The sequence below is a fragment of the Coptis chinensis genome, chromosome 4, assembly GCF_015680905.1.
Source record: "Coptis chinensis isolate HL-2020 chromosome 4, ASM1568090v1, whole genome shotgun sequence".
NCBI lineage: Eukaryota > Viridiplantae > Streptophyta > Magnoliopsida > Ranunculales > Ranunculaceae > Coptis > Coptis chinensis.
In genome coordinates this window covers 14,013,395-14,038,236 of record NC_141459.1, presented here as the reverse complement: position 1 = coordinate 14,038,236, position 24,842 = coordinate 14,013,395, and the positions used below count along the sequence as shown (strand labels likewise).

Genomic DNA, 24,842 nt, shown 5'->3' with positions numbered 1-24,842 from the left:
CCGGATGGGAAACTGCTGAACCGGTGGTGAACTGGATGGGAAACGAAGGCCTGAACCGGCCGGTTGCCGGTCGCCGGTAGTATAGGATCAGCAAACAAAGTTTGTGGATTTTGAGTTTTGAGTTTTGGGCTTTTTGGATTTTGGATTTTGAGCTGTTGAACATTGGATATTGTGTTTAGATATTGTTTTTGGGCTTTAAAATGAAATCCGACCAAACTAAGGATACGAAGTGGTTGGGTCAGGACCACCTAGCAATATCTGAGGTCAGGACTTATGGTAAGCCTCGACCACACTAGCCCATGCCTTGACCAAACTAAGAAAACGAGGGCGACTTCAAGAGTGCGCCTGTCACTTGGTTCACTTCTCTAAGGCAATTTGAGAGTACGACGTCGGTCTAATAGCCTGTTAAGTGGTTGCATTTCCATATTCATTATCTCCATCTTTAATTACTATATTGAACACGCAGTGCACGTCCATATGTATTATAGCTTGTGTATCGACCGCCGGCGTGAATGCATGATCGGGGCGACTCACGCACCACCAATTCAACGATGGGTGCCAGGAGATAACTTGATAATGGATCGGACGGTGACGAAATTAACAGCTGAAGACGTCCGAAGGAGATTCGACATACCGGATTACATTGGGATTCGAAAAGCACAGATGAGGGGAACGTCGTTAACGGATGCAGTGAGACCGGGTGAAGTTATTATGAGCTACTATCAACTTCTCTTCGGTCTACGGTTTCCATTAAATGAGCTATTGGTCTACTTGCTATCCATGTGGGAGACTTCACCAGGTCAAATGTACGTTACATTTTATATGATCATCTTGCGGCTGGAAACGATTAAGCTAGCGCATAAACTTACATCCGAATCGAGTCCATCTACTACCTCTTAGTTCCGAACACGCGTTCCTTCCAGGGTCGTGATTTGCCTTCGGGGTGACATCACAATGGGGGTTCGAAGCCTTGGATTTCTTCAGTAGCCATAAAGGATGGGACACACCGTGTTACATACTCTCGAATGGCGGAGGCAGCGGAATCTGAAGAATTCATCCCATGTATATTTAAAGGTAAACCGACCCTCAAAATGAATTCGAATTAATCATTCAAGTTTGACAACTAACCGAATTTATCATTCCGGATCAGGTGTAGATGAGATTCGTGCGCCCGAAGGGGAATTGACTGAGAAAATGTGGAGTAATCTGAACGTACTATGTAGCCTACCGCCAATGGTGTATGACTTGTCATATCCAGATGAGGTGGTCTGGTGGATACGTGATGTAATGCCAACGCCGGTAGGTATCGGTCATGGTGTTGGTGGGGTGCCGAGAGCACCAGGAAGCGCAACTTTTAGCAGTGACCCTCCTTGTGGCACTCGAATTCCAAATGTGGCAAGGGAGGCAACGCCAGAGATGCATGGAAGGCCTCGCCGGAGACTGGCTACCCGTCACGTATCATATGTGCCACCGGTTTACTCATGGGAGCACACCGAAAGTGTGAGTTCTCGGGTTGCATCCAGTGCCCATTTGAACTCGGAGAATAATGCTGGAACTACGCGTGGAAATAATTTTACCACAGGTAACTCATACATTGACGAGCAATGCATTTTCGCGGAACAACTTACTTTGCAAATAAAAACTGACTATAATTCTGCTTGCTAGGAACAGTGCCTGGTCCATCGCGAAGGAGGAATCTTATAGTCAGTAGTTCAGAGGATGAGGAGGAACCAGATGCCCCCAGTAGCTCCGAGGATGACGAGGACCCAGATGCCCCCAGAAATGATCGAGGGAAGGGTGTGTAGTTGGGAGAAACCCCACCCCATACATTTCCGGCTTTTAGGTCAGCTGCAACTAGTTCCAGTGATTCTGGGTTCCATGTTAGGAGTGGTAGGCCTTCGAGAGTACCCTTAGAGATAGTGCCTATCAGTAGTATGATACCAACCTTTGTAGTAGATAGGTCGCGTGGATCGGATGGGCGTTCGGCGTCACATAGAGAGAAACCCCTAATGTATCTAATACAGGAACGGAAGTACTTAATTCCGCATCATCTGGATCTCGTGGCCGCCGATCTGCCTATAGGCAATGTCCAAATCCTGATCTTGCTCCCCGAGATTCATCGCCGGTACTGCCATCGGAAGATATTATGGAAGCGATTGACGCGTTACAACGGGATTTAGACAAGGTAAACAACAACACTGGAACTTGTAACTTTATTAGTAAAGAAGCGAATTAACACGTGAATTTATATATGGACTGCAGGTACGAACACATCCACGGATGCTGGCGTTTCCGAACTGGAACTCAATGCATTTGCTGGCGTTCCAGATTGTTGTGACTGGTGTGTCTAAGGATTTGTGCCCAAACTATCTCAGACATTGTTTGACTGTGAATGAGTGTGGACAGACACGATAGGGTGGACAGTCCGGCTTTGGCTTGGATCTCTAGTTTGACCATTATTGTGAATAAGGTTTTGGCTATTATTAGGATCTTCATGCTGTCCCGGTTCAGCCCGTTGCCTTTGCCTACGTGCAGACAAAGGGGACTCGACCGATTGGTGCTCCGTAGAGTCTCTAGGCCGTTTGCCTAGTTGATTTCTCAAATTTTTGTTTTCCGCAACTACTTTTGTCAAAAGAGAGATTAGAGCTGGATCCGATTGGTATTGCAAGTTCCGGATGGAGGCGCGTGGGTTAGCATGTCGGCCTCCCGGCCCCTTATTGGGCGTCGTCACGGTAGCATCACGGGTGGGTTCAGCGCAGACCATCCCCGACGTGGATTCCGGCGTAAACTTCGTGCTCGCGACAAAGATCGCGGCGAGGACACGGGATTAGATTCCCGAGTCCCTAATGGCTCCGTGTGTGTGGAACTACTTCGCATATCTGTTTCCTCCGTTATGAGAGAAAGATCTACGACGGCTCGATTGCCCCACCTCCGTAGTGGTGCCTGGAATAGTCTCCATGTTTTGCAGAGTTGCTACATGCCGACTGGCAGCTTCTGTATTACTCATCGCAATTTGTTCAGCCATGGTAACAAGGACGTATGAAAAATAAGGTCGATGATATCAAACTCCAACGAAATACCACGTGGTCGTGGGTTTGTCCCCACAGACGGCGCCAAAGAATGTCGGGGCAAAACGTTAACCCGACACTCCCGATGTGATGGTGCTTCCGAAGGCTCGAAAGAGATGGGGGATTGGGATTTTTTAGGAAGAGAGACTGTACCAACGTTCTGGTTGCCTACGTACCCAGTGAGGAATCCGGGATCAAGTCTCTTTTTCACGTAGTTTTGGAAGATGCAGAAGCCTCCGTATATATAGCAATCCCCTGTCTTGGCGGCCAAGAAAGGGATTCTCGGAGATTGCCATTCTTGATGAATCCTAGTATGATCCTATTTATCATTCCCCAAGATTTCATTCTATCCTTTCGCAAGATCTTATCGGATTGCACTAGGATTTTTAGCTTCCGCGGATCGGATTATTGGATCAGAATCATCCGAACGGATTGGATCCATAGATCTGGGCCACTCGGATGGGCCCTGGACCTGTTTTGAACTTTGATGGATTCGAAGACCGAACGATCCGAAAGTGTTTATTTGGACGACCAATCGGATCGTCCGGTCTTTTGGCCCATATCCGGTCCATGGTTCGAGTACACTGTAGACTGGAAATATAATGTATGGTACACACAGCAGTCAAAGCCAAAACAAAACATGAAGAACTTGAGTGGACTATTGGAAGAAAAACTAACTGAGCTATAAGGCAAGCAACAGAAAAAATGATCCAGTTAACAAAGAAACGAAATATCTGAGTACTGAAGAGGTATGCCCCACATAAGATGCCTCTTATTGGAACTATATTAATGTATAGCTTATTATGATGAAACACAAGGAAGCTATGATAGTGGTAAGAAATATTCACTCCCAACGAAATAGTTGTTGTAATAGTTACAACAACTAAATTAAAAAAGCACTTGTCGAAATTCAGTAAGTGCCTATAGTATTGAGAGATACAATTGTTGTTATGACGGTTAAAAATACAGCAAATGCCAGTAAAAATACCTCAACATCATCACCATCAGCAACAGTAGCTGGCATGTCATATGTAATTTCTTCAAAAGTCTTATCCAAGAAAAACACTATTGTTGTAAGCTAAAACAGACTGAAATAAAGTGAGAAAAAAATATATCAAAACCTCTCCAAACACAAAAACCGACAATATAAAAAGAAGAAAAGAATAGAACTTGAATGAAACCTGTAGAGATCGAGTAGAGGTAGACAGAGAAAAAAACAATTTTGTAGAGAGAGAGAGACAGGGTGGAGAGAAAGGTCGGCGAGCTTGAGAAGAGAGAGAATGGGGGAGACAAAGTGAGAGAGAGAGAAAGGAAAAACCGCGAAATGTGCAGAAATTTTGTTAAGCGACTCAATTTACGATTTTGCCCCTGTGACGGACACCAAATCACTAATCCTCGTCGCCCATATTAAGATTTTAAAAATGTTGTATCTTACGATACTATACACGATGATACGATATACAGAAAATGGAATACGATATATCATATATGATACAATGACAACTATGGTTCAGAATGATCCATCACCAAAAAGAAAGTTAATAACTCTATGTGATGTATGAGCATGCCATGGCTGCCATAATTGCTGTCTCTTAATTAGATGTTGTTCCTGTTGGTTGTATAGGACGAATACATGACATAGGAGGTTAGTGGACACAATGGGACCGGATGCGGTATAGCTGGGGGAGCCAGGTTGCACCAGATCAGATCCGCGGTATCCCAACCGCTCAGAATCGCTTCGCGAGACATGGAGTGATGGAGGGCGGAACCTTAACTGCAAGGTAATTGCCGCGACACGTGGAAAGAGGAGAGATCATGGAAGAGAAAAGATATAAAAGAGAGATGGAGAGAGAGAAGAGGAGAGGGAAGAGAAAGAATCGAGAGAGAGACGAGAGAGATTGGTGGTTGTAATATTAGTTCATACATTTTGGCGCCGTCTGTGGGGAGAGAAGAAAATGGCTACGGTAATAAAGAGAGGAGTAGGAAGACCTAAGAAAGGACCAATCAGAGAAACCATTGAGGAAGTAGAGAGTGCTGGGATGGGAGTGGTAGGAGAAGAAGAAGTATCAGATGTGGCGGCAGACGCCACCAGACTCTTACAGGAGGAGATAGTTAGGTTAAGAGAGGAGAATGATGAGTTGAGAAAGGAGAGGGAGATTACACGGGGTGGAACGGAGCAGGGGGAACCCAGGGGCAGTGAAGCGGAAGGGGAGAATATAGAGTACCCACTAACGGACGTCCGAACCAACAATGGGGGCATTACTTTAGGGTGGTTCGGGCTATGATCGAAAAGATCGGGGAAGTGAATCGTGTAGCAGAAAGAGTGATCCAGAGCGCAGCACAGAAGGAGGTGGCTAGCCTCAACAAAAATCCGCTGGCAGATTCAATATGGAATTCCGAAGTACCTAAGAGGTTTTCTCAGCCTAGGTTTGAACGGTATGATGGGAAAGGAGACCCCACTGATCATTTGCATCATTTTCGGCAACAGATGCCGTTATGGCAAGAGAATAAGTATGATGGACTTCGTTGTATGATGTTCCCGGCCAGCCTTAAGGGAGGAGCCTCGGACTGGTATTATCGGTTGGCTTCGCAAAGCATAAAAGGGTTCGAAGAGCTGGAACGCGCCTTCGTTGATCACTTCATTCACCAGAAGAGAAGAGTGGTTGATATCGCGGCCCTCTTTAACATAAAGCAAAGAGCCGCGGAGTCATTGAGGGAGTTTTTATGCAGATTCAAGGAGGAGACGCTGAGAGTGGAAAACCTGGATGAACATACGGCGGTCATAGCCTTCCAGCATGGTTTGAGATCGGGGACCAGAGTTCATGAGTCTGTATCTAAGATTGAAATTACTACGTTGCATGCCCTATACCCGAAGGTAGAGAAGTACATACGATATGAGGATATAATGCAGAGAACTGCAAAGGAACAGAAGAGGTCGGGAAAGGCAGTGCAGGAGGTTGAGAAAGATGATCGAAGGGGTAAAGGTAGAGTAGAGGACATAGAAAGAGGATCTTACAGAGGGGAGAAACGAGGGCCAGAGAGAACACTTGATCGGGGCAAAAGAGAGGTGCGAGAGAGAAGGCCATACCGCGAAATGGAGCAGACTCCTCTTAACCGACCATTAGAGGAGATCTTGACTCTCATTAAGGAGCACCAAAATTATGAGGGGCCGCGAAGTATCCCAAGAGAGATAGAAGGGAAACCATTTTGCGAGTATCATCAAATCCGAAACCATGCCACGAACGAATGTTATGCCTTGAAATGGTTAGTAGAGAGGATGATTGAAAAAGGAATGCTCAGAGAGTTTGTCGCGGAGGTGCGCCAAGCCGATAGAGTGCCAGCTTCGGCCAGAATTTTGGGTACGATCAATGTCATCTTTAGTGGAGAGACTCTGGGGAGGAATGCCCACAGGGACAAGGTAAGGAAGACAGCAAGCCTCCGACAGGTTAATGAGGTGGTGAGTGTACCGCGGTTAGTTAGTGGAGCCGCGGTGGCCGAAGGGATCATTATGTTCACCCCAAAAGATTTGGAGCCGATAATTACACCGCATGAGGACGCCTTGGTAATCACCATAGCAATGGGGAATTATCTAGTTCGAAGGGTGTTAATAGATCACTGCGCGATTCGGTTGATTTATTATTTAAAGGGGCCATGGAGGAGATGAACATCGCAAGAGCCGATTGAAGGTTCCCCAAACCAACTTGTATGGGTTCAACGGCAAGCGATGATGAGCCCATAGGGGAAGTTACGCCGCCGATCGCAGGCCCGTCGACGGTATTCACTAGATTCATGGTGGTAGATACTGCGTCGCAGTATAATGCAATTTTAGGAAGAAAATGGATTCACGAAATGAAAGCCATTCCATCGACATATTACCAAGTGATCCGCTTCCCTACCAATGGGGGAACATATGAAATTAGGGGGGATCAAGTGGCAGCGCAGAACATCCAACAGATCACGGTGAAGAGTTTCGTTTGAGGTACAAAGAAAGGGTCAGCACAGGAACAAGGATTTTCATAGCAGTTACAGGAAGCGACGATGACAAAAGGGTGTGAATCGCCGTTGGGACCAAAGACATTGGATGCGATTGAAGTAGTGAACTTAGGAGACGAAGTTGAAGAGAAATTTACATCCATAGGGACTGATTTGCCCGAAGAATGGAAAAAGAAACTAGTGCAGTTCTTGACAGAAAATTCAAGTGTGTTCGCGTGGGCGATTGAGGATATCGAGGGTTTAGACCTAGGGTTTGCATGCCACCATTTACATATGAATGAAAATGCCAAGCCGGTTAGACAGAAAATGAGAAGTTTACGTCCGAAATATGCTGAGGCTATTCGCGAGGAAGTGGCACGATTGAAAGGGGCGGGAATAATAAGGGAGGTCGAATACACAGAATGGTTGTCTAACGTAGTCGCGGTCACGAAAAAGAATGGTAAGGTTAGGATGTGTGTTGACTTCACGGATGTGAACAAGGAGTGCCCAAAGGATTGTTACCCGATGCCGCGAGTGGACGAGCTGGTGGACAGAACTGCAGGGTTCAAAGTGTTCTCTTTCATGGACGCGTCCATGGGATATAATCAGGTCGCGATGCACGGCCCGGATCAGGAAAAGACCACGTTCGTGGTGGAGGGGGGCACGTACTGTTACACCAGGATGCCCTTTGGTTTAAAAAATGCAGGGGCGACATTCCAGAGATTAGGAGAAAGAATGTTTCAAGGGAAGATTAGGAAGGGGATGGAGATATATATTGATGATATGGTGGAAAAGAGTATGTCGGAAGAGGAACACTTGGAAGGTCTTCAGGAAACTTTTCATATACTGCAGTCACATAAACTGAAACTCAACCCTGAGAAGTGTACTTTTGGGGTAACTTCTGGAAAGTTCTTAGGTTATATAGTTACACACCGCGGTATAGAGGCAAATCCTGAACAGATCAGATCACTGATAGAAATGCCGTCCCCTCAGAATGTGAAAGAGGTGCAAAGCTTAGCAGGGAGAGTAGCGGCACTTAATCGATTCATTTCGAAGTCCTCGGATAAATGTCGACCTCTATATCGATTATTAAGGAAATCACAAGACTTCAATTGGACCGCGGAATGTGAAGAAGCCTTCCAAGAGTTGAAGAGTTATCTAGGGAAAGCACCTTTATTATCGCGACCGGAACAGGGGGAAAAACTATATCTGTATTTGGGAGTTTCGGAGTACGCGGTGAGTTCGGTCTTGGTGCGCGTGGTTGACAAAGTAGAAAAGCCAGTGTATTTTCAAAGCAAGACCATGTTAGAAGCAGAGACCCGATACAGCCGAATTGAGAAATACGCTTTGGCTTTGGTATTTTCTGCCTTAAAGTTGAAGCCTTATTTCGAGGCACACTCAGTGGTTGTCGTAACAAATTTGCCTCTCAAGCAAGCCTTGAGGGCAGAGAAGTCAGGAAGAATGCTAAAATGGGCGGTAATGCTGAGTTGCTATGAAATTCATTACCAAGTCGACCGCAGAAAAGCACAAGCAATGGCGGAGGTATTGGCAGAGTTCCCAGCCGAGGACCCAACGTGGGGTGAGGAGATGGTAATGGATCACGAAGGAGAGACTAACCACGACCCATTGGACCCATGGGATGAACGGAATGGATGGAGAGTTTTCGCAGATGGCTCTGCTACGGATACAGGGAACGGAATAGGCGTAGTCCTAGTGACCCCGGAGAATACTAGGCTGGAATTGTCAATGAAACTAGGGTTCGCAGCGTCAAACAATGAATCAGAGTATGAAGCTGTGATAGCAGGATTAGATTTGGCACAGGACCTCGGCGTGAGAGAATTATCTGTTTACTCTGATTCTAACCTGGTGGTGTGCCAGGTGAACGGGTTGTGGCTCGCTGCCCGAGGATGGCAAGATACCTGGAGGTCCTACAAAGGAAAGCGAGCAAATTCAGTAAGATCAAATTTACTCATTTGAATCGCGGAGAAAATCGACATGCCGATGCATTAGCTTATGTTGCGGCGGTATTACCAGGATCGGAGGGGCGATCAATTGAAATAAGGGTGTTGGACAAGCCCAGTACCGCGGAAGGGGAGTATGTTGGTCTTACCACCGAGATTGATCCTGACTGGATAGCGCCCATCAAGACTTTCCTGATGGGGATGGAAATTGAAAGCACACAGGAAAGGTGTAGAATGGAACAGATGAGCCAAAGATACACTCTATTAGACGGGAGCCTATATAAGAGAAGTTTCGGAGGACCTATGCTAAAATGCATAGGGCCGCTGCATGTTCAGGAACTGCTGGCAGAAGTGCATGAAGGAGATTGTGGAAGTCATTCCGCGGGGCGAACAACCACACACCGATTGCTCTCCCAGGGATACTTTTGGCCACACATGAAGAGAGATGCCACAGAGTATGCCAAAAAATGCGCAAAATGCCAGAGGTTTGCACCGCTGATTCATGCGCCGGCTGAGATGTTACACAGTGTACTCAGCCCTTGGCCGTTCGCAATGTGGGCAATGGATATAGTTGGGCCGCTTCCCATGGCAAGCGGTAAAAGAAGGTTCATGTTAGCGACAACAGATTACTTTACCAAATGGGTGGAGGGCGTGGCATTGCAACAGGTCAAGGAAGAAAATGTGATCAAATTCCTATGGGAGAATATCATTTGCAGGTTTGGATTGCCGCATACAGTCATAGCGGATAATGGGACGCAATTTACAGGGAAGAAAGTTCGGAAATTCCTTCAAGCGTTCAAAGTGAAGCAGGGGTTCTCAGCCCCCTACAATCCGGAAGGGAATGGACAGGCCGAGGCCTCAAACAAAGTTATCATGGATAACCTTAAGAAAAAACTAGAGGAGCGGAAGGGAGCATGGGCTGAACACTTACCTCATGTGCTGTGGGCATACCGAACTACACCATGAACATCCACTAATGAATCACCGTTCGCAATGGCGTATGGAGTAGAGGCAGTCATACCAATAGAGATGATAGAGTCCACAACAAGAACAAAGGCGGTGGAAAGTGGCCTGAATGAGAGAATATTAGCCGCGAATTTGAATGTTGTTGAAGAAAAAAGAGACATAGCCCGGATTCGGTTGGAGGAATACCATCGGACTCTGCAGAGACAATATGATAAACGAGTGAAGCCACGGAATTTCAATGTGGGTGACTATGTGCTGCGACGTGTTACTCCAGCCACCAAGATAGAGAACGACGGAAAGTTGGGGCCAAACTGGGAAGGTCCATATGTCATCAGCAAAAAGGGTACATCTGGAACTTATGGATTGCAGACTGTAGCAGGAGAAAAGATAGAGAGACCGTGGAATATCAGAATGCTGAAAGAGTTCCATGTCTAGGACCTTTCTTTAATCTTTTCGAATGTGATAGTACTTTATTTGTATTGTTTACTTTTGGACTATTATATAAACAAGCATTCTTCTAAATGAGTTAGAAATAGATAATAGAATGAAATAAAAGGTGAATATAACTGTCCAGACGAGCGGCACAGCTATACAATTGAAGAGAGCGGGGGGGAAGAGCCCTTCGCGGACTTCGTGTCCGAATCAAACTGGGGGCAACCCTAAGTAGCTTCACAGCTATACAATTGAGGAGAGCGGGGGGGAAGAGCCCTTCGCGGACTACGTGTCCTAATCAAACTGGGGGCAACCCTAAGTAGCTTCACTGCTATACAATTGTGAGAGCGGGGGGGAAGAGCCCTTCGCGGACTTCGTGTCCGAATCAAACTGGGGGCAACCCTAACTAGCTTCACAGCTATATGAAGAGAGCGGGGAAGAGCCCCCTCGTGGACTTCGTGGTCCGAATCAAACCGGGGCAACCCTAACCGGCTTCACAGCTATATGAAGAGAGCGGGGAAGAGCCCCTTCGCGGACTTCGTGTCCGAATCAAACTAGGGGCAACCCTAACTAGCTTCACAGCCTATATGAAGAGAGGGGGGAAGAGCCCTTCGTGGACTTCGTGTCCGAATCAAACCGGGGCAACCCTAACCGGCTTCACAGCCTATATGAAGAGAGCGGGGAAGAGCCCTTCGCTGGACTTCGTGGTCCAAATCAAACCGGGGCAACCCTAAGTAGCTTCACAGCTATACAATTGAGAAGAGCGGGGGGGAAGAGCCCTTCGCGGACTACGTGTCCTAATCAAACTGGGGGCAACCCTAAGTAGCTTCACAGCTATACAATTGAAGAGAGCGGGGAAGAGCCTTCAAGGACTTCGTGGTCCGGCAAACTGGGCCAACCCTAACTGGCTTCACAACTATATGAAGAGAGCGAGGGAAAAGAGCCCTTCGCGGACTACGTGTCCGAATCAAACTGGGGGCAACCCTAAGTAGCTTCACTGCTATACAATTGAAGAGATCGGGGGGGAAGATCCCTTCGCGGACTTCGTGTCCGAATCAAACTGGGGGCAACCCTTGCGAATGTTACGCTAACGGAGTATACAAATGCAAATAAAAAGGAGTACAAGGAAAGTCAAATGACAAATACTACACAATAATGATATCTCGATCAAGCACAAAAAACATTGTTCCTCACAAACACAAAGGACATTGTTTCTTACACGCATAAAGAAATTGTTCAAACTAAACAAATCCAAAGGCATCAACAAAGAAAGAAATCCGACATAAATCACTGTTGAGGATTAGTCGCCGGTTCTTCAACAAAAGTATGTTCATCTTCACCGACAGCCATGCTGGGGTTTTCATTCATTTCCATTGGTGAGGGGTCGGCGCTAGTCATAGGTGTCGTCGCGTCACCGGTAGGCGTCTCGGCCGCTTCGGGATGCACGGTTGGTAATACCAAGGAGGGATCTCGCAAGGAATGAATGGGCTGAGAAGACGGCCTGCAGCGCTGAGTTGATCAAGTTGTTGTTTTAATTCCCGTGCAATTTTCTTGGTAGCGAGGTTTCTGAATCGATCTGCGGCCTCTTGGACGGCCTTGTCTACAGCGGATTGGGTGGCGAGCTTCTCCTTCTCTTTGAGGCTGTCCATTTTAGAATTGACCCCCGCTACATAGTCGCGGTGCTTGTCCTCAGCCGCCTGAAGCTCCTTATGGATCTTGACTGCCTTGATCCGCAAGTCATCCCTTTCCTTCTCCAGCTGGGCATACTTTGCTTTCCAGCCATCAGGACCATTAATCTCCAGCTTAGCCGCCTCCAAGTTCTCCACTGTGCTGGTAAGGCCGCGCAGCACATAGCCGATATCTAGGCTTAACTGCGGAGACATACTGGGTTAAAGGGTAGCGCGAAAAATATAACGCAATGAAGTAAGAACACAAAAGATAGTGATCGATAGAGTCAAAAACGCATACCTTCTCCCATCCAGTGTAAATGGAGGCCCTATGGGAAGCAACGGTACCAGAATCTCCGTAAGCTTGATCCCGAGGAAGATGAGAGCTGAAAAATAGGGAGGCGGCGACAGCTGGATTATCCAAAGCTGAGTCTCGCGTAGTAACATCGCGGTCCCTAGCCTTGAACTTGGGATGCCACACTTCAACAGGGCCAGAGGTTAAAGGACCAGCTGAAGAAGACTCCTGTCTGGGGCGGCGAGAAGATATAGCAGACCGTGGTGGTTCGTGGCGGCCAGTGGTAGGTGGAGGAGCGGTGGAAGAAATTTTAGCCCTTTTGGTGGGAGGGCTCTTGTGGGACACCTCGACTGGAGCGTCTTCATCAGAGTCGCTGTCCCAAAGCTTATACTTGTTCACGTCCATTTGAGTGGCAGAAGAGGGAGCGGAAGTAGGAACAATTTCGTCCTCCCAATCAGCCACACGAGAGTACGAAGGGTTAAGCGTCTCCGCGGTACTAGTCTTATTTTTGGCGGCAGCGGCACGTTGGGCAACGGCTCGTGAATGAGAGATTTTGGTTGTATAGTTGAATGACTTGTAGGCCGGACGCTTTCTTTTTTGAGCTGGGGATGGTTTGGGCTTTCTTTCTTTGGGGGGCGGCAGGCGATAGAGGGGGCCTTGGTATTTGCCAATGTCTTTTAGAGAAGGGTCAAGTAAGAGAGGAGTGGCTTTTTCCGGGTCAATACCGAGGACTTCACTGTGCACTCCCTAGTTCGCGGGGATTGGAAAATTTCTGAGTAAACACCGTTGTATACCTGGGATCGCGAATTGGGTCTCCAACCTACATCACCAAGAATAAGGACAAGTTAACGACAAGTGAAATATAAATACCGCGACTCAAAACTGCTTACTTACCACTTGTTAGGAAATGGAGATGCCTCAAAGAAACTTCTGGAGGGAGGTCCGCGGATAAAAAACTACCGGACACATACAACGGGTACTGGTGCCACACCTTGTCAGAGGTGGTGATGTGAAGAAGGAAAGACTTCTTTTGTGGGCGAGTGCAGAAGGATTGATATCCCACACTCCCCAGTTTAGTGCTTTTTTTTATATAGAAGTGGGAAAGGATATCGCGGAGTTGGATTTTGGGGGAGTGAGTCAAATTGTAGTGATTGGCGGCATACATAACACGCCAAAAGTTACCTATGCCTTGGCAGGGAGGAATGTTGAAATGGTTACAGACCTCGACATCAAGGAGAGTCAAGGGGAAACGCAAACCGGCCGCAATCTGTCCTACAGTAGCGACGAGATAACCGGACCGCGGTGGTACCAAGTGAGGAAAATGTGTGACACCAGACACGTGTTCGAGAATAACGTCACTAGGGATGCCATAAGCCGCTTTAACGGCATCTAGATTGGGTCTGCGGTAGTAAGAAAGCGGAGGAGGCAGAGAAGGTTTCCTTCCAGAAGTAGATGGAACAGCGGTGGGATCGGTAGAATCAGAAGCCGCGGACTCAGATCGGTCCGCGGAGGGCTGACTAGATCTATGGGTAGAGGGTCCGGATTCGCCGGATTTGGTGGCGGAGGATTGGGTGGAGCAGATAGCCTCACATTCCGATGAAGACATAATGGAAACAGTACTAAGGAGGAAGTTTACAAAAAGATAGAAGCGCAATCTTAGAAAAGAAGAAACTGATGGAAGCAAATCTTCCAAAAATAGTGAATACCAAATAAAGAGAGGAAAAGGAAAACAGTTTAAGGGGGAAGACAAACCTGTAACGAGAGAGGACCAAGGCTACGGAGGGCGTAGAACACACGGAGCTGGAGAGCTATTGAAGAAAACAGTATGGGAACGATGAGGAAAGAGTTTGAGAAAGGGAATTTGAAGAGGTAATAAGGGTTTGCTGGTTATGAGGGTTTTGAGGGTGTTGAGGGTTTTAAGAGAAGAGAGAGATTTGAGCGGGATTTGAAGGGGCAGGGGCACAATGGTATTAACCAGCAGAGGACCAAGGAAATGGGGACGCGTGTTGGTCTCGATTTTCGAAGAAACAAGAAACGAAGGCATCGCGCCCGTATTTCCAAATTAGCGTCTGAGAAAACACGTGGAGCACGTGCTAATGGAAAGAGGATAAGGGGACAGAGTGGATGGGTCCAGAAAGAGAAGTATTCCAAGAAAGGGGTACGGCATGAGACCGGATAGTTCTCGGCCACATTGTAGTTCGCGGACCATCAATACGACCGAGAGAGGGCATCTGTATAGGACGAATACATGACATAGGAGGTTAGTGGACACAATGGGACCGGATGCGGTATAGCTGGGGGAGCCAGGTTGCACCAGATCAGATCCGCGGTATCCCAACCGTTCTGTAACTGCTGCGAGACATGGAGTGATGGAGGGCGGAACCTTAACTGCAAGGTAACTGCCGCGACACGTGGAAAGAGGAGAGATCATGGAAGAGAAAAGATATAAAAGAGAGATGGAGAGAGAGAAGAGGAGAGGGAAGAGAAAGAATCGAGAGAGAGACGAGAGAGATTGGTGGTTGTAATATTAGTTCATACATTGGTTTTGTTGGGTTGTTGGAACCGTCGAGCTTTGCTCCGGTTGTCCGTATACCACACTCGACCTTTGCACCTGATGAAGAGGGCGACGTCCATGGTCCATATGAAGCCGCCAGCTCAATAAATACTGATGTCGAAGAAGAAGGCGCTGCTTCGCTTTCGCGCTCGCTTTCGCTCCATGATCGTCACCTAAAGGCGGACTCGCTTCAAGCTCTATTGAAGAGGGGGGCCTATGGGCCCAGCGCCAAAGCTCCGAAATGTGCGGCCCAAGCCCATTTATCTTCCCCTTTGTCTATGTACACCTATATAAAGAAAATAGATTAGGGTTTTGAAGAACAACTTTGAGAGATTCATTTCTAGGGTATTGTGGGAGCTCTGTTGAGCTAGGGTTTGAGTGAGGCCTCTTCTTATTGATTCTTGATCTCTTGTAAACTCTCCAATCTTTGTTATAAAGGAAACTCGGCTCTGTGTGTGGGATGTAGGTAACATTTACGAACCACCTAAATCTTTGTGTCTCTTTGCATTGTTACTTCCATTATTATTGTTGCTATGAATTGTGATGATATTGTAGTGGTTTTGCTTTGTTGAGGTTGTTGTGATAACTACCAAAGTCTTGGGTGGGTGATTTCCTTGGTGTGATCTCCAAGTTGAAATCATTTGGGATAGAAAGTAGCTAGATTGAGGTGTGACTTTCTAGTGAAATCTCCCAACAAGTGGTATCGAAGCACGGTTTTGAATCATTGAACAAGGTGTGTGAGGAAAAGACTCCACCTTTAGCACGAGAGAGCTAGGTGTTTGAAGAAATTCCTCCAGAAGTTCTCCACCGCTATTGTTTTGGTTCGATTAAGTCATGACGACCCGAAAAGAAAGCTACAAGATAGAGAAGTTTGACTAACAAACTTCGGCTATTGAAGATGCAAATCGAGGACGTACTCTATCAAAAGGATTTGATGGAAACATTGATATGTGAGAAGTCCCGATGAGATTCCGCCAAGATAAATGGGATTTGCAAGATAGAAAGGCCTTGGCCACAATCCGATTGAGTCTCTCAAGTCGCTGGCCTTCAATATCAAAAATGAGAAGACGGCGTCTTTCATGAAGGCACTAACGTGCATGTATGAAAGAACCTTCGCCGCCGAACAAAGTCTATTTGATTACCAAGCTCTTTCTCCATGAGAATGTCGGAGAATGATTCCTTCAAGGACCACTTAAATGAATTCAACCAAACGAAAAGACCAATTGGAGTCGGTTGAGATTACATTTAGTGATGAAGTGAGAGCGTTAAGCGATAATAGGACAAATGCCTCCAAGTTGGAAGGCTACGGTTCGCGCTATTAGTGGCTCGGCCGAAATGAATAAGTTGAAATTTGACGATGTGGTTAGTATGATACTAGCGGAGGAAATTCAAGGAGTTCGGATGGGGCCTCGACATCGGGTTCGGCTTTGAGTACCGAGAGCGAAGGGATGCACATGCACAAGGGTCGGTAGTAGACCGAGAAATAGAAGGGGGAGAATGAACTCTCATGCCCCTAGTGATGAGCCTAGAGATGATAGTATCATTATATGTTACAATTGTGGTTTGCCTGACCACTATAGTAACCGATGCCAAACACCAAGGAATGTCAACTACAAGAAGAATCAAGAAGCTAATGTAGTTGAAGTGGAAGATGATGCTTTGATATGTTCGATGGAGAACAATAAGGAGTCTTGGGTTTTAGATTCCGGCGCATCATTCCATGTGACCTCAAATCGAGAGTTCTTTGTGAACTACACCAAAGGTGACCTTGGAAAGGTCTTTCTTGGTGATGACCAATCTTGTGTCATTGTTGGCAAAGGTGATGTCCGTGTCATGTTGAAAGATAGGACATGGTTATTAAGGGATGTTCGACACGTTCCGGATTTGAGGAAGAATTTGATTTCAGTGGGTCAATTGGCTAGTGAAGGATTTGTTACAATCTTCACGAAGGATACTTGGAAAATCTCTAAGGGTTCTCTAATAGTCGCCAAAAGGCGACAAGGATGGTATTTCTCTACATGACCGCTTAACGGGTGTGGAATGAATGCCGTGGCAAATGGCAAAGAGGATCCAAATGTTTGGCACCGCAGACTTGGTCACATGAGTGAGAAAGGAATGCAAGTCCTTCACTCCACTGGTAAACTCCCGTTAGAGTCGACGGACTTTGACTTCTGTGAGAATTGCATGTTTGAAAAGCAGAGAAGGGTGAGTTTTCAGGAGATGGGTCGAACTCTGAAAGCTAGGAAGCTTGAGTTGATTCATACAGATGTCTGGGGGCCAGCTAATGTCTCTTCACTTGGCGGAAAGTTATATTTTGTGACTTTCATTGATGACCATACTAGGAAGGTGTGGGTCTATTTCTTGAGACACAAGTCCGAGGTATTGGAAGTGTTCAAGACGTGGAAGGCCATGGTTGAGAATGAGACATGCTTCAAGTGAAGAAGTCGAGATCTGATAATTATGGAGAGTATGTTGATTCAGGTTTTGAGAAGTATTGTGCTAACAGTGGCATCAAGATGGAAAAGACTTTGCGAGGGACACCTCAGGAGAATGGGGTCGCAAAGCGGATGATTAGAACACTGACATATAGGGCTAGGTGTATGCGTACACTAGCAGACTTGCTGCCCGAGCAATTCTCGGGCAGAAAGTGTTAGCACGAGCCTACCCGATCAACCGAGGACCATCGGTACCTTTGGATTTCAGAATTCCGGAGGAAGTGTGGAGTGGGAAGGATGTGAACCTTTCCCATTTGAGAGTGTTTGGGTGTGAGTCCTATGTGCACACTAGTGACCAAGCTAGGAGTAAGCTTGATGTCAAGTGTACCTTCATTGGATATGGCGATGATGATCTTGGTTATCGCTTTTGGGATGACCAAACCGAAAATTATTCAGAAGTAGAAATGCCTTGTTCGATTGAGATGGTTTTGTACAAGGACGTAGTTAAGCCGGCCAGCGGAGCCGGTTCTGATAGTGACACCGAGTATGTTGAGTTGGAAGGCTCTTATATGAGTCGTGGTGTTGTGGAAGTTCCCACCGATGATGATAGTAGTGACTTCGGGTGAAGAGACTACAACCAAGTCCATCTCCACCTCTCGTGCGAGGGAGGTTATCCAGCAAACCGTATCGAGAGCATGAAGTATCCTCCTCCACCTATTTATTTATCGATGATGGTGAACCTCATTGCTATGATCGCGGCATTGGAGGTTGGTGATGCTAGCAAGTGGGAGCTTGTTATGCATGATGAGACGAGTCCCTCGCCTTTAGTGTCACTTGGGAGTTGGCCAAAAGTACCCAAGGACATGACTCTACAGAGCAAATGGGTGTATCGAGTCAAGGAGGAACATGATGGTTCCAAGAAATATTTGGCAATGATATTCTCCCAAAATACTTTTCACCATTCAGTGTTTAGTATTGTTGTAGCGGAAGGTTTAAATCTTAAGCGGTTAATGTGAAAACCGCCACCTCCATTGTGACCATGTTGGGAGATTTACACGCAACAATCGGGTGGGTTTCCTACGAAGGATATAGAGAATATGGTGTGCAAGTGAGAAAAGCTTGCATGGTTCCCCGACAAACCCCTAAAGCGGTGGTACATGGTTTGCACGCACCGGATATATCCCATGCGATTGGGAGTTGCTTGGAGGTTTATGGCTAACCTTGGCAAACATCATTGGGAAGCGGTGAAATGGATATTGTATTATTCATGGAGTATCATGGAGACATGTCTATGTCATGGTAGGGGTGTTGTGAAGACGAAGTTGAAGTGTTCAACTTCGGTGGGTCTTCTTGCTTGAAGACCATGATGGATGAGCCGAGTGTTTCTTTAGTATATTGGTTTTGGATTGAGTTGTTACAATTGAGATGTGATGTGCATGAAGAATCTCGAAGGTTCCAAGTGGGAGATTGTTGGGTTGTTGGAACCGTCGAGCTTTGCTCCGGTTGTCCGTATACCACACTCGACCTTTGCACCTGATGAAGAGGGCGCCGCCGTCCATGAAGCCTTCAGGCGTCGTAAACAGGCCGATGTCTCGAAGAATTCGCCAACCAGCGCTTCAACTCACTCATGATCGTTGTTAAGCGCTCATGACAAGGCCACCGGACTACATGCTCGCTCAAGCTCTATTGAAGAGGGCCAAGGCCACCTATATACAAGCCAAGCTCCGCGCCGGCCCAAGCCCATTTATCTTCCCCTTTGTCTATGTACACCTATATAAAGAAAATAGATTAGGGTTTTGAAGAACAACTTTGAGAGATTCATTTCTAGGTATTGTGGGAGCTCTGTTGAGCTAGGGTTTGAGTGAGGCCTCTTCTTATTGATTCTTGATCTCTTGTAAACTCTCCAATCTTTGTTATAAAGGAAACTTCGCTCTTGTGTGTGGATGTAGGTAACATTTACCAACCACCTAAATCTTTTTGTCTCTTTTTGTTGTTACTTCCATTATTATTGTTGCTATGAATTGTGATGATATTGTAGTGGTTTTGCTTTGTTGAGGTTGTTGTGATAACTACCAAAGTCTTGGGTGGGTGATTTCCTTAGTGTGATCTCCAAGTTGAAATCATTTGGGATAGAAAGTAGCTAGATTGAGGTGTGACTTTCTAGTGAAATCTCCCAACAGGTTTTAGGTATGCTGTTTACGTTCCCCTGTTTTTTTATGCCATCGTCAAAAGATTAGTCATCACATAAACGATCTTTCCATGTTTCACCGACTTCCAGTATATGGCAAACCAAGAAGGCAAACTGGGAAAGGACCAACCTGATCGCAAAAGCTGAGATTTTCTGATTGAGTAACAGTTAATTTACATCCTTTAACCCTTGCACACTCGTTACTGAATATTTTAACCACCAATGATTCGTTCTTGAACGACCTTGCTCCTTTCCTCATCAGCAACGTTAGCCTTACAGCAGGGTCCTCTCTTTCATTATTCTCTGCATTACTACTCTCAGAGCTCACATTACAGAATGCTCTCGCCTTTCATCTCAACATATCAAACACTTCAAGCCTTCTCTCTTTCCCCATCTTCCCTATGTTGTGCCTCATGACAACAGCCTTTTCAAAGCAAGAAGATCCATTACTTTTTCCAAATCCTTCCACTTTTACTTCTCCAAAGGTGGCTTTCATGAGGTTTTCATGCCATGATCCCATTCCAGTGCGGAGTTCCCCCAGTGGTACAACACCCATCTTGACGGACTTTCACACCCGTTCCTCTTGTACCAACTTACAAAGGGTGCCATTGCCGTCAACCCATGCCAGAGGTTTGTATAGTCATATGTCAGTCCCTCCATTAAGGTTGAGTTGGCTGGAAGACCGTCCTTCCACGCGAGGCCATATAGATTCTTTTCTCCATAATGTGAATCTTTTCCAGCACACAGAGCAACCTTCCCTTTGATGCCTCCGAGGGGAAGTATAGATGCTCTGTTTCACCTTCTTCATCTGTGTCGTCGCTTATAGAGCTCATAAACCATGTATTCCCGTCCATAGCTGTGTGGGCGAATCTGAGGTCCTTAAGTGGGAGGAACGTGACGGAATGTTGGAGCTTAGAGGCCATTGCCTAGAGCTCCCTTGAGCAGTTGAAATGGTAAGTTTTGGTAAAGATCGAAAGTCTTCAAATGTTGCAAGGTAGACCATGAAGTGGAGGAAGATAAGGGAGAAGAAACTGGTAGGATTCTTAGAGCCTGAATATCGAAAAGAGTGAAAAAACCGACAAAAGTGACTATGAAAAACAGTGCGAGTTTTGTTGAGTAGCTACAAATGCAGCCAGTCTTTGGTTTGAGAAAATCTTTAGGACTTCTCTCCATTTCTGTTGTGAAGTTGTGTTTGAAGTGAAGCACAAGATACGTAGGAGTCTGAGTTATTAGGCTTGCCCGCTTGAAAAGACAACAAAAAGACAATAATGCAACACTCTTAATTACTTACAGGATCTGAGAAATTTTGGACAAGGATGGGGTGCTAGTGTTATGAACTCAAGGATCTTCAAGTGTAAGACTGGTGTCTTTTAGTGCCAATTACAATGATAGGGCTTTGGTCAAAGGTCTCTCTTGTTAGATTTGCGAAGTTTCAATCGTAAATTCGTTACACAAGAAAGTAAATGAGATCCATGAGGGATGGTGAAGTTTGGTCCCGATATCTCAACCGAAGTCAACTATGGGTTTTTTAGACGTGCAAGGTGGTTGCCTATCAAAGCATAGACTCCTAGAAAAATAATCTAGAATTCAAAGAGGGGGGAAATGGAATGATGGCACTGTTAACTTGTCTATTAATATAACAGTTGCACGAAAATCAATACAATTAGCAAAAAGGTACAGCTTAAAGAACCAAGAACACTGCAGTTTTCCTAGTACTCGTTCAAAAGGAAAATACGACAGATCAGCTGATCTTATGACCTTCAAGATGTTTTCATAGTCCATCTCAGGATATCCAAACATCAGATTATGTCCACATTTTCCAAAAAATTGACGGTCTTGTATCTACTAGTCCGTATCCGCCGAAGAAATTGTTGAATTTCTCCATGATGGCATATTTAAAGATTTAGATTCGATGGATGCAGAACAAGCCAATCATTCAACAGGCACAACCACTTGGTTTCACTTGATGTTTGATTTCAGGTCTCTTCGAGGCTTCTTCCATCTTGTTTATCTTCACATCATTGAGGACATTACGAGCCCACTCGGTGAAATAGGTCTCATTGTATCCAATCATACCACCCTTGTAGATTGACATGCATCTTCGATCGTCTTCTGGGAATGGGCATTCTTCACCATTTGGGTCCCTCCATGCACCTCGATGTTTCATACCCGACCAGCTAGCAATCCAGTGATATACATACTGACCTACACCTGCTAGTTTCAACCATCCTTTGGGGAAGAACTCCATCACGCTGCTATTCCTATCCATTAGGAACATGTTTGTTAGCTGTGCCCCATGTGCAGACACAAGGATATCCGTAGAACTCATCAAATTCACCTGATTCATACCCAAGGATACAAATATTAGGTTTCCAGAGTCCCGACTACTGACTTGTCTAATCATGATAAACTCATAAACTTAACATATTATGATCTTTACGTCCACCATTCTCTTAAACTTTCGAAGAATAAGTAAGATTTCACAGATGCCATTTTTTGTCTGCTTCTATTATAATTGGTGATATTGAACAAGTACAAAAGCAGCTCATTAGCACTTGGGCAGCTTCCCAACCACACAGACTGCTGATACATGCATAACCGTAGTAAGGAATTCATTTCAAAGATCCTCAACATTCATGTAAACCATGTGGCTGGAAAGCAAGAAAAAGCGGAAGCAGGGAGCAGTAATTTTCACTGAAAACCAAGGCACTATGCGCTGCACTATTTTATTAGTGAAGGCATTCTCACCGAGTACCGCAAGGAAAATAGGCGGCAGAAGTTATGTATATTATCCTTGATCAAGATCTATCATTAAAGTAAGTCACCTAAAAGAAAACTATAACATTCACCCAGAAAACAAACAAAATTTTGAGGATAAAGGAAAAATCGGTCTGCCAAAGATTGAATCACTATGTTAAAATTTTGACTAAAAGGGCATGTAGACAAATTGGCTGTGGTCATCTAATGTGTTAATCTCACTCCAAATTCATGCTAATACCTACACACCAAATCAAATATCTTACTTCTACATTAGCATGTACTTGTTATTAGATCTTTATATTTTTTATTGTTAGGACCTAACTTAAGCTCAATATACAACAACTAACCAAATTAGACGTCTACAGAATAACACAAAAGATATCTACTAAACTAACACACGATTTAGAATGACAGATACTAACCTGTTCACAAAAGCTCAGGTTATTGGAGTGAGCAACCATAAGTCCACACCCATCAACCTTGGAGCACTCACTCTCAAATATCTTAGTCACGACTGATGCGTTCCGGAATGATCTTGGTCCTGTCCTCATAAACATTGTCATCCCAATTTTAGGTACATCCTTATCGTTAACATCTGCTCCCCTGTCCTCCAAGCTCACATTACAATACACCCTTGCTTTGCACCTCAACAGATCATAAACTTCCAACCTTCTATCTCTTGACATACCACCTTCATTATGTCTCATCACAACCGCTCGTTCGAAGCAAGCAGGCCCACTTATTCGATCGAACGTCTCAAAATTCATCTCACCGAATGTAGCTTTCATCAAGTGTGTAAGCCAAGTTCCCATGCCACCTCTAACTTCACCCCAGTGATATAAAATCCATCTAGTGGGCATTGCACACCCTGTCTTCTTATGCCAAGCAACAAAAGGCACCACAGCTGATAAACCATGCCATATATTGTCATAATTATAGTGGTTATAGGAAACAAATGTCAGACCTTCTAATAGAGTAGCATTGAAAGGTAAAGCATCCTCCCAAGCTAAGGCGTACGAGTTCCACGATCCGTCATGCGTATCATTCCCCTTGATGCATAACAGCCTACCTTGAGATTCTTGAGAAGGAAAATACTGATATTGAACTTCACCTTCTTCTTGTTTATCATACATGGAACTCATGAACCAAGTGTGACCTTGTAAAGCTGTATTGGAGTAACGTAAATCTTTGAGTGGAAGAAATGTGACCGCCTGTCGTAGTTTAGTGATCATAGAATTGAGTTGTGGAGAGCAATTGTAGTATGTATTGATGTCTTGCAAAAAAGACCATGATGAAGGAGGAGTTGGAGTTAAAGAAGTAGGGGTGTTTAGAGCTAGGATTTGGAAGAGAAGAAAGACTATAGCACATATAAGTAAAAAGTAGATGTGAAGCTTGGGAGAGTTGCCAGAGAATTGTTGCTTGGGCTGTTTGTGATTGCTTTTGCCTAGTTCTGCAACTATGTTGTTCATGGTGAAAGGAAGTGATGGTGTTGGATGAAAGATGGGGATATAATGTGATGGGATTGCTTTGATTCGATTGGAAATGAAAACTTCTGCCAAAATTCTGACTACATAGAGAGGAGTAGTTTTGTGTTTAGACTCGTAAGCTATACCTTTGAGTTGAGAGCAAGCAGTCTTTCAGGATACGGTTTATTGTTCAAGACTTCAAACTCACATTTTAGTTTCTTTTGCACGTGAAGAGCATGAAGCACATTGACGTTATGATATTGGACCAAACCCACTTGGTATTGAGTGTTGATCTTCTACAAAATACTTGGTAGTTGGTACTGACTTTTGAGTAACGGTAATATGGCATACAATTATACATCATACCTTGCCAAGAGGATTTTAAAGCAAGTGTACTTTCGCGCTAAAGTCAATCAAACGATAAAACCGCATTATAGCACCAAAAATAGGTACTATAACTCATGAGAGATGAGCTTGGCAGTGGTATCCATAATTCCAGATACCAGTAAAAGGAGGTCAAGGGTAGCTGCACCTCAGCCATGGGTGGATGTTTGTCCAATTTATCTCACCAAATGAAGGACACATCTGATTAATATTAGCGAATTTTCCGAGTCATCCAATCATTCCAATAAGTATAAAATTTCAAAAGTACAGCTCTTTTAGCTTCTTAAGAGTACTGTGAGTCTTCAGCAAATATACCACCTTGAAGTAGTGTAAAGAAAGAAGAATCGTGAACACTGCCTAAAGCACTGAACCACTGCACACTCAAATATGAAAAGAGCACGAATCCATTCAATATTTCAGATTAGCTTCTTACTTCTTAGTAACGGAGTCCACCCTAAAATTAAAAAATATGAGTCCTTAAAACTAGAAGTCCAAAATGAAATCCTAACACTCAATCACCTTATTAAATATTAACATAACTAGAGGCTAATGAGAACGTGTGTTGAAGACTTGAACAGTTGGACCTAGCCTAAAAGGGTTGTTTAAGATCTGAATCTATCCTTCTACGTTCCCCTGAAGATACTTAAAGTGATCTCTCTGAATTTCAAGCTTCACATTAAATAATGTAAGAACC

The 24,842-nt window shown here is 45.1% G+C and overlaps 4 protein-coding genes across 4 annotated transcripts; 2 read left to right on the top strand and 2 right to left on the bottom strand.

Annotated features, from left to right (window-relative positions):
- The first annotated feature begins 5,349 nt into the window (after positions 1-5,349).
- LOC147502042 (uncharacterized) lies at positions 5,350-6,732 on the top strand. The gene has a single exon (XM_086604434.1). The coding sequence runs from the start codon at positions 5,350-5,352 to the stop codon at positions 6,730-6,732; it is 1,383 nt and encodes a 460-aa protein (XP_086460560.1).
- Positions 6,733-9,994: 3,262 nt separating this feature from the next.
- On the top strand, positions 9,995-10,402 carry LOC147502041 (uncharacterized). Its single transcript, XM_086604433.1, has one exon. It carries the CDS (start codon positions 9,995-9,997, stop codon positions 10,400-10,402), a length of 408 nt encoding a protein of 135 aa, XP_086460559.1.
- A 1,148-nt stretch (positions 10,403-11,550) lies between these two features.
- On the bottom strand, positions 11,551-12,766 carry LOC147502040 (uncharacterized). The gene is made up of 2 exons (XM_086604432.1): positions 12,368-12,766; positions 11,551-12,270 (listed from the first exon to the last, which is right to left on the bottom strand). Exons 1-2 carry the CDS (start codon positions 12,764-12,766, stop codon positions 11,794-11,796), a joined length of 876 nt encoding a protein of 291 aa, XP_086460558.1. The 3' UTR covers positions 11,551-11,793.
- An 8,375-nt stretch (positions 12,767-21,141) lies between these two features.
- Positions 21,142-23,922, bottom strand: LOC147502039 (uncharacterized). Its single transcript, XM_086607009.1, has 2 exons — positions 22,721-23,922; positions 21,142-21,876 (listed from the first exon to the last, which is right to left on the bottom strand). The coding sequence occupies exons 1-2, from the start codon at positions 23,765-23,767 to the stop codon at positions 21,475-21,477; spliced, it is 1,449 nt and encodes a 482-aa protein (XP_086463135.1). The 5' UTR covers positions 23,768-23,922; the 3' UTR covers positions 21,142-21,474.
- Positions 23,923-24,842: the final 920 nt, after the last annotated feature.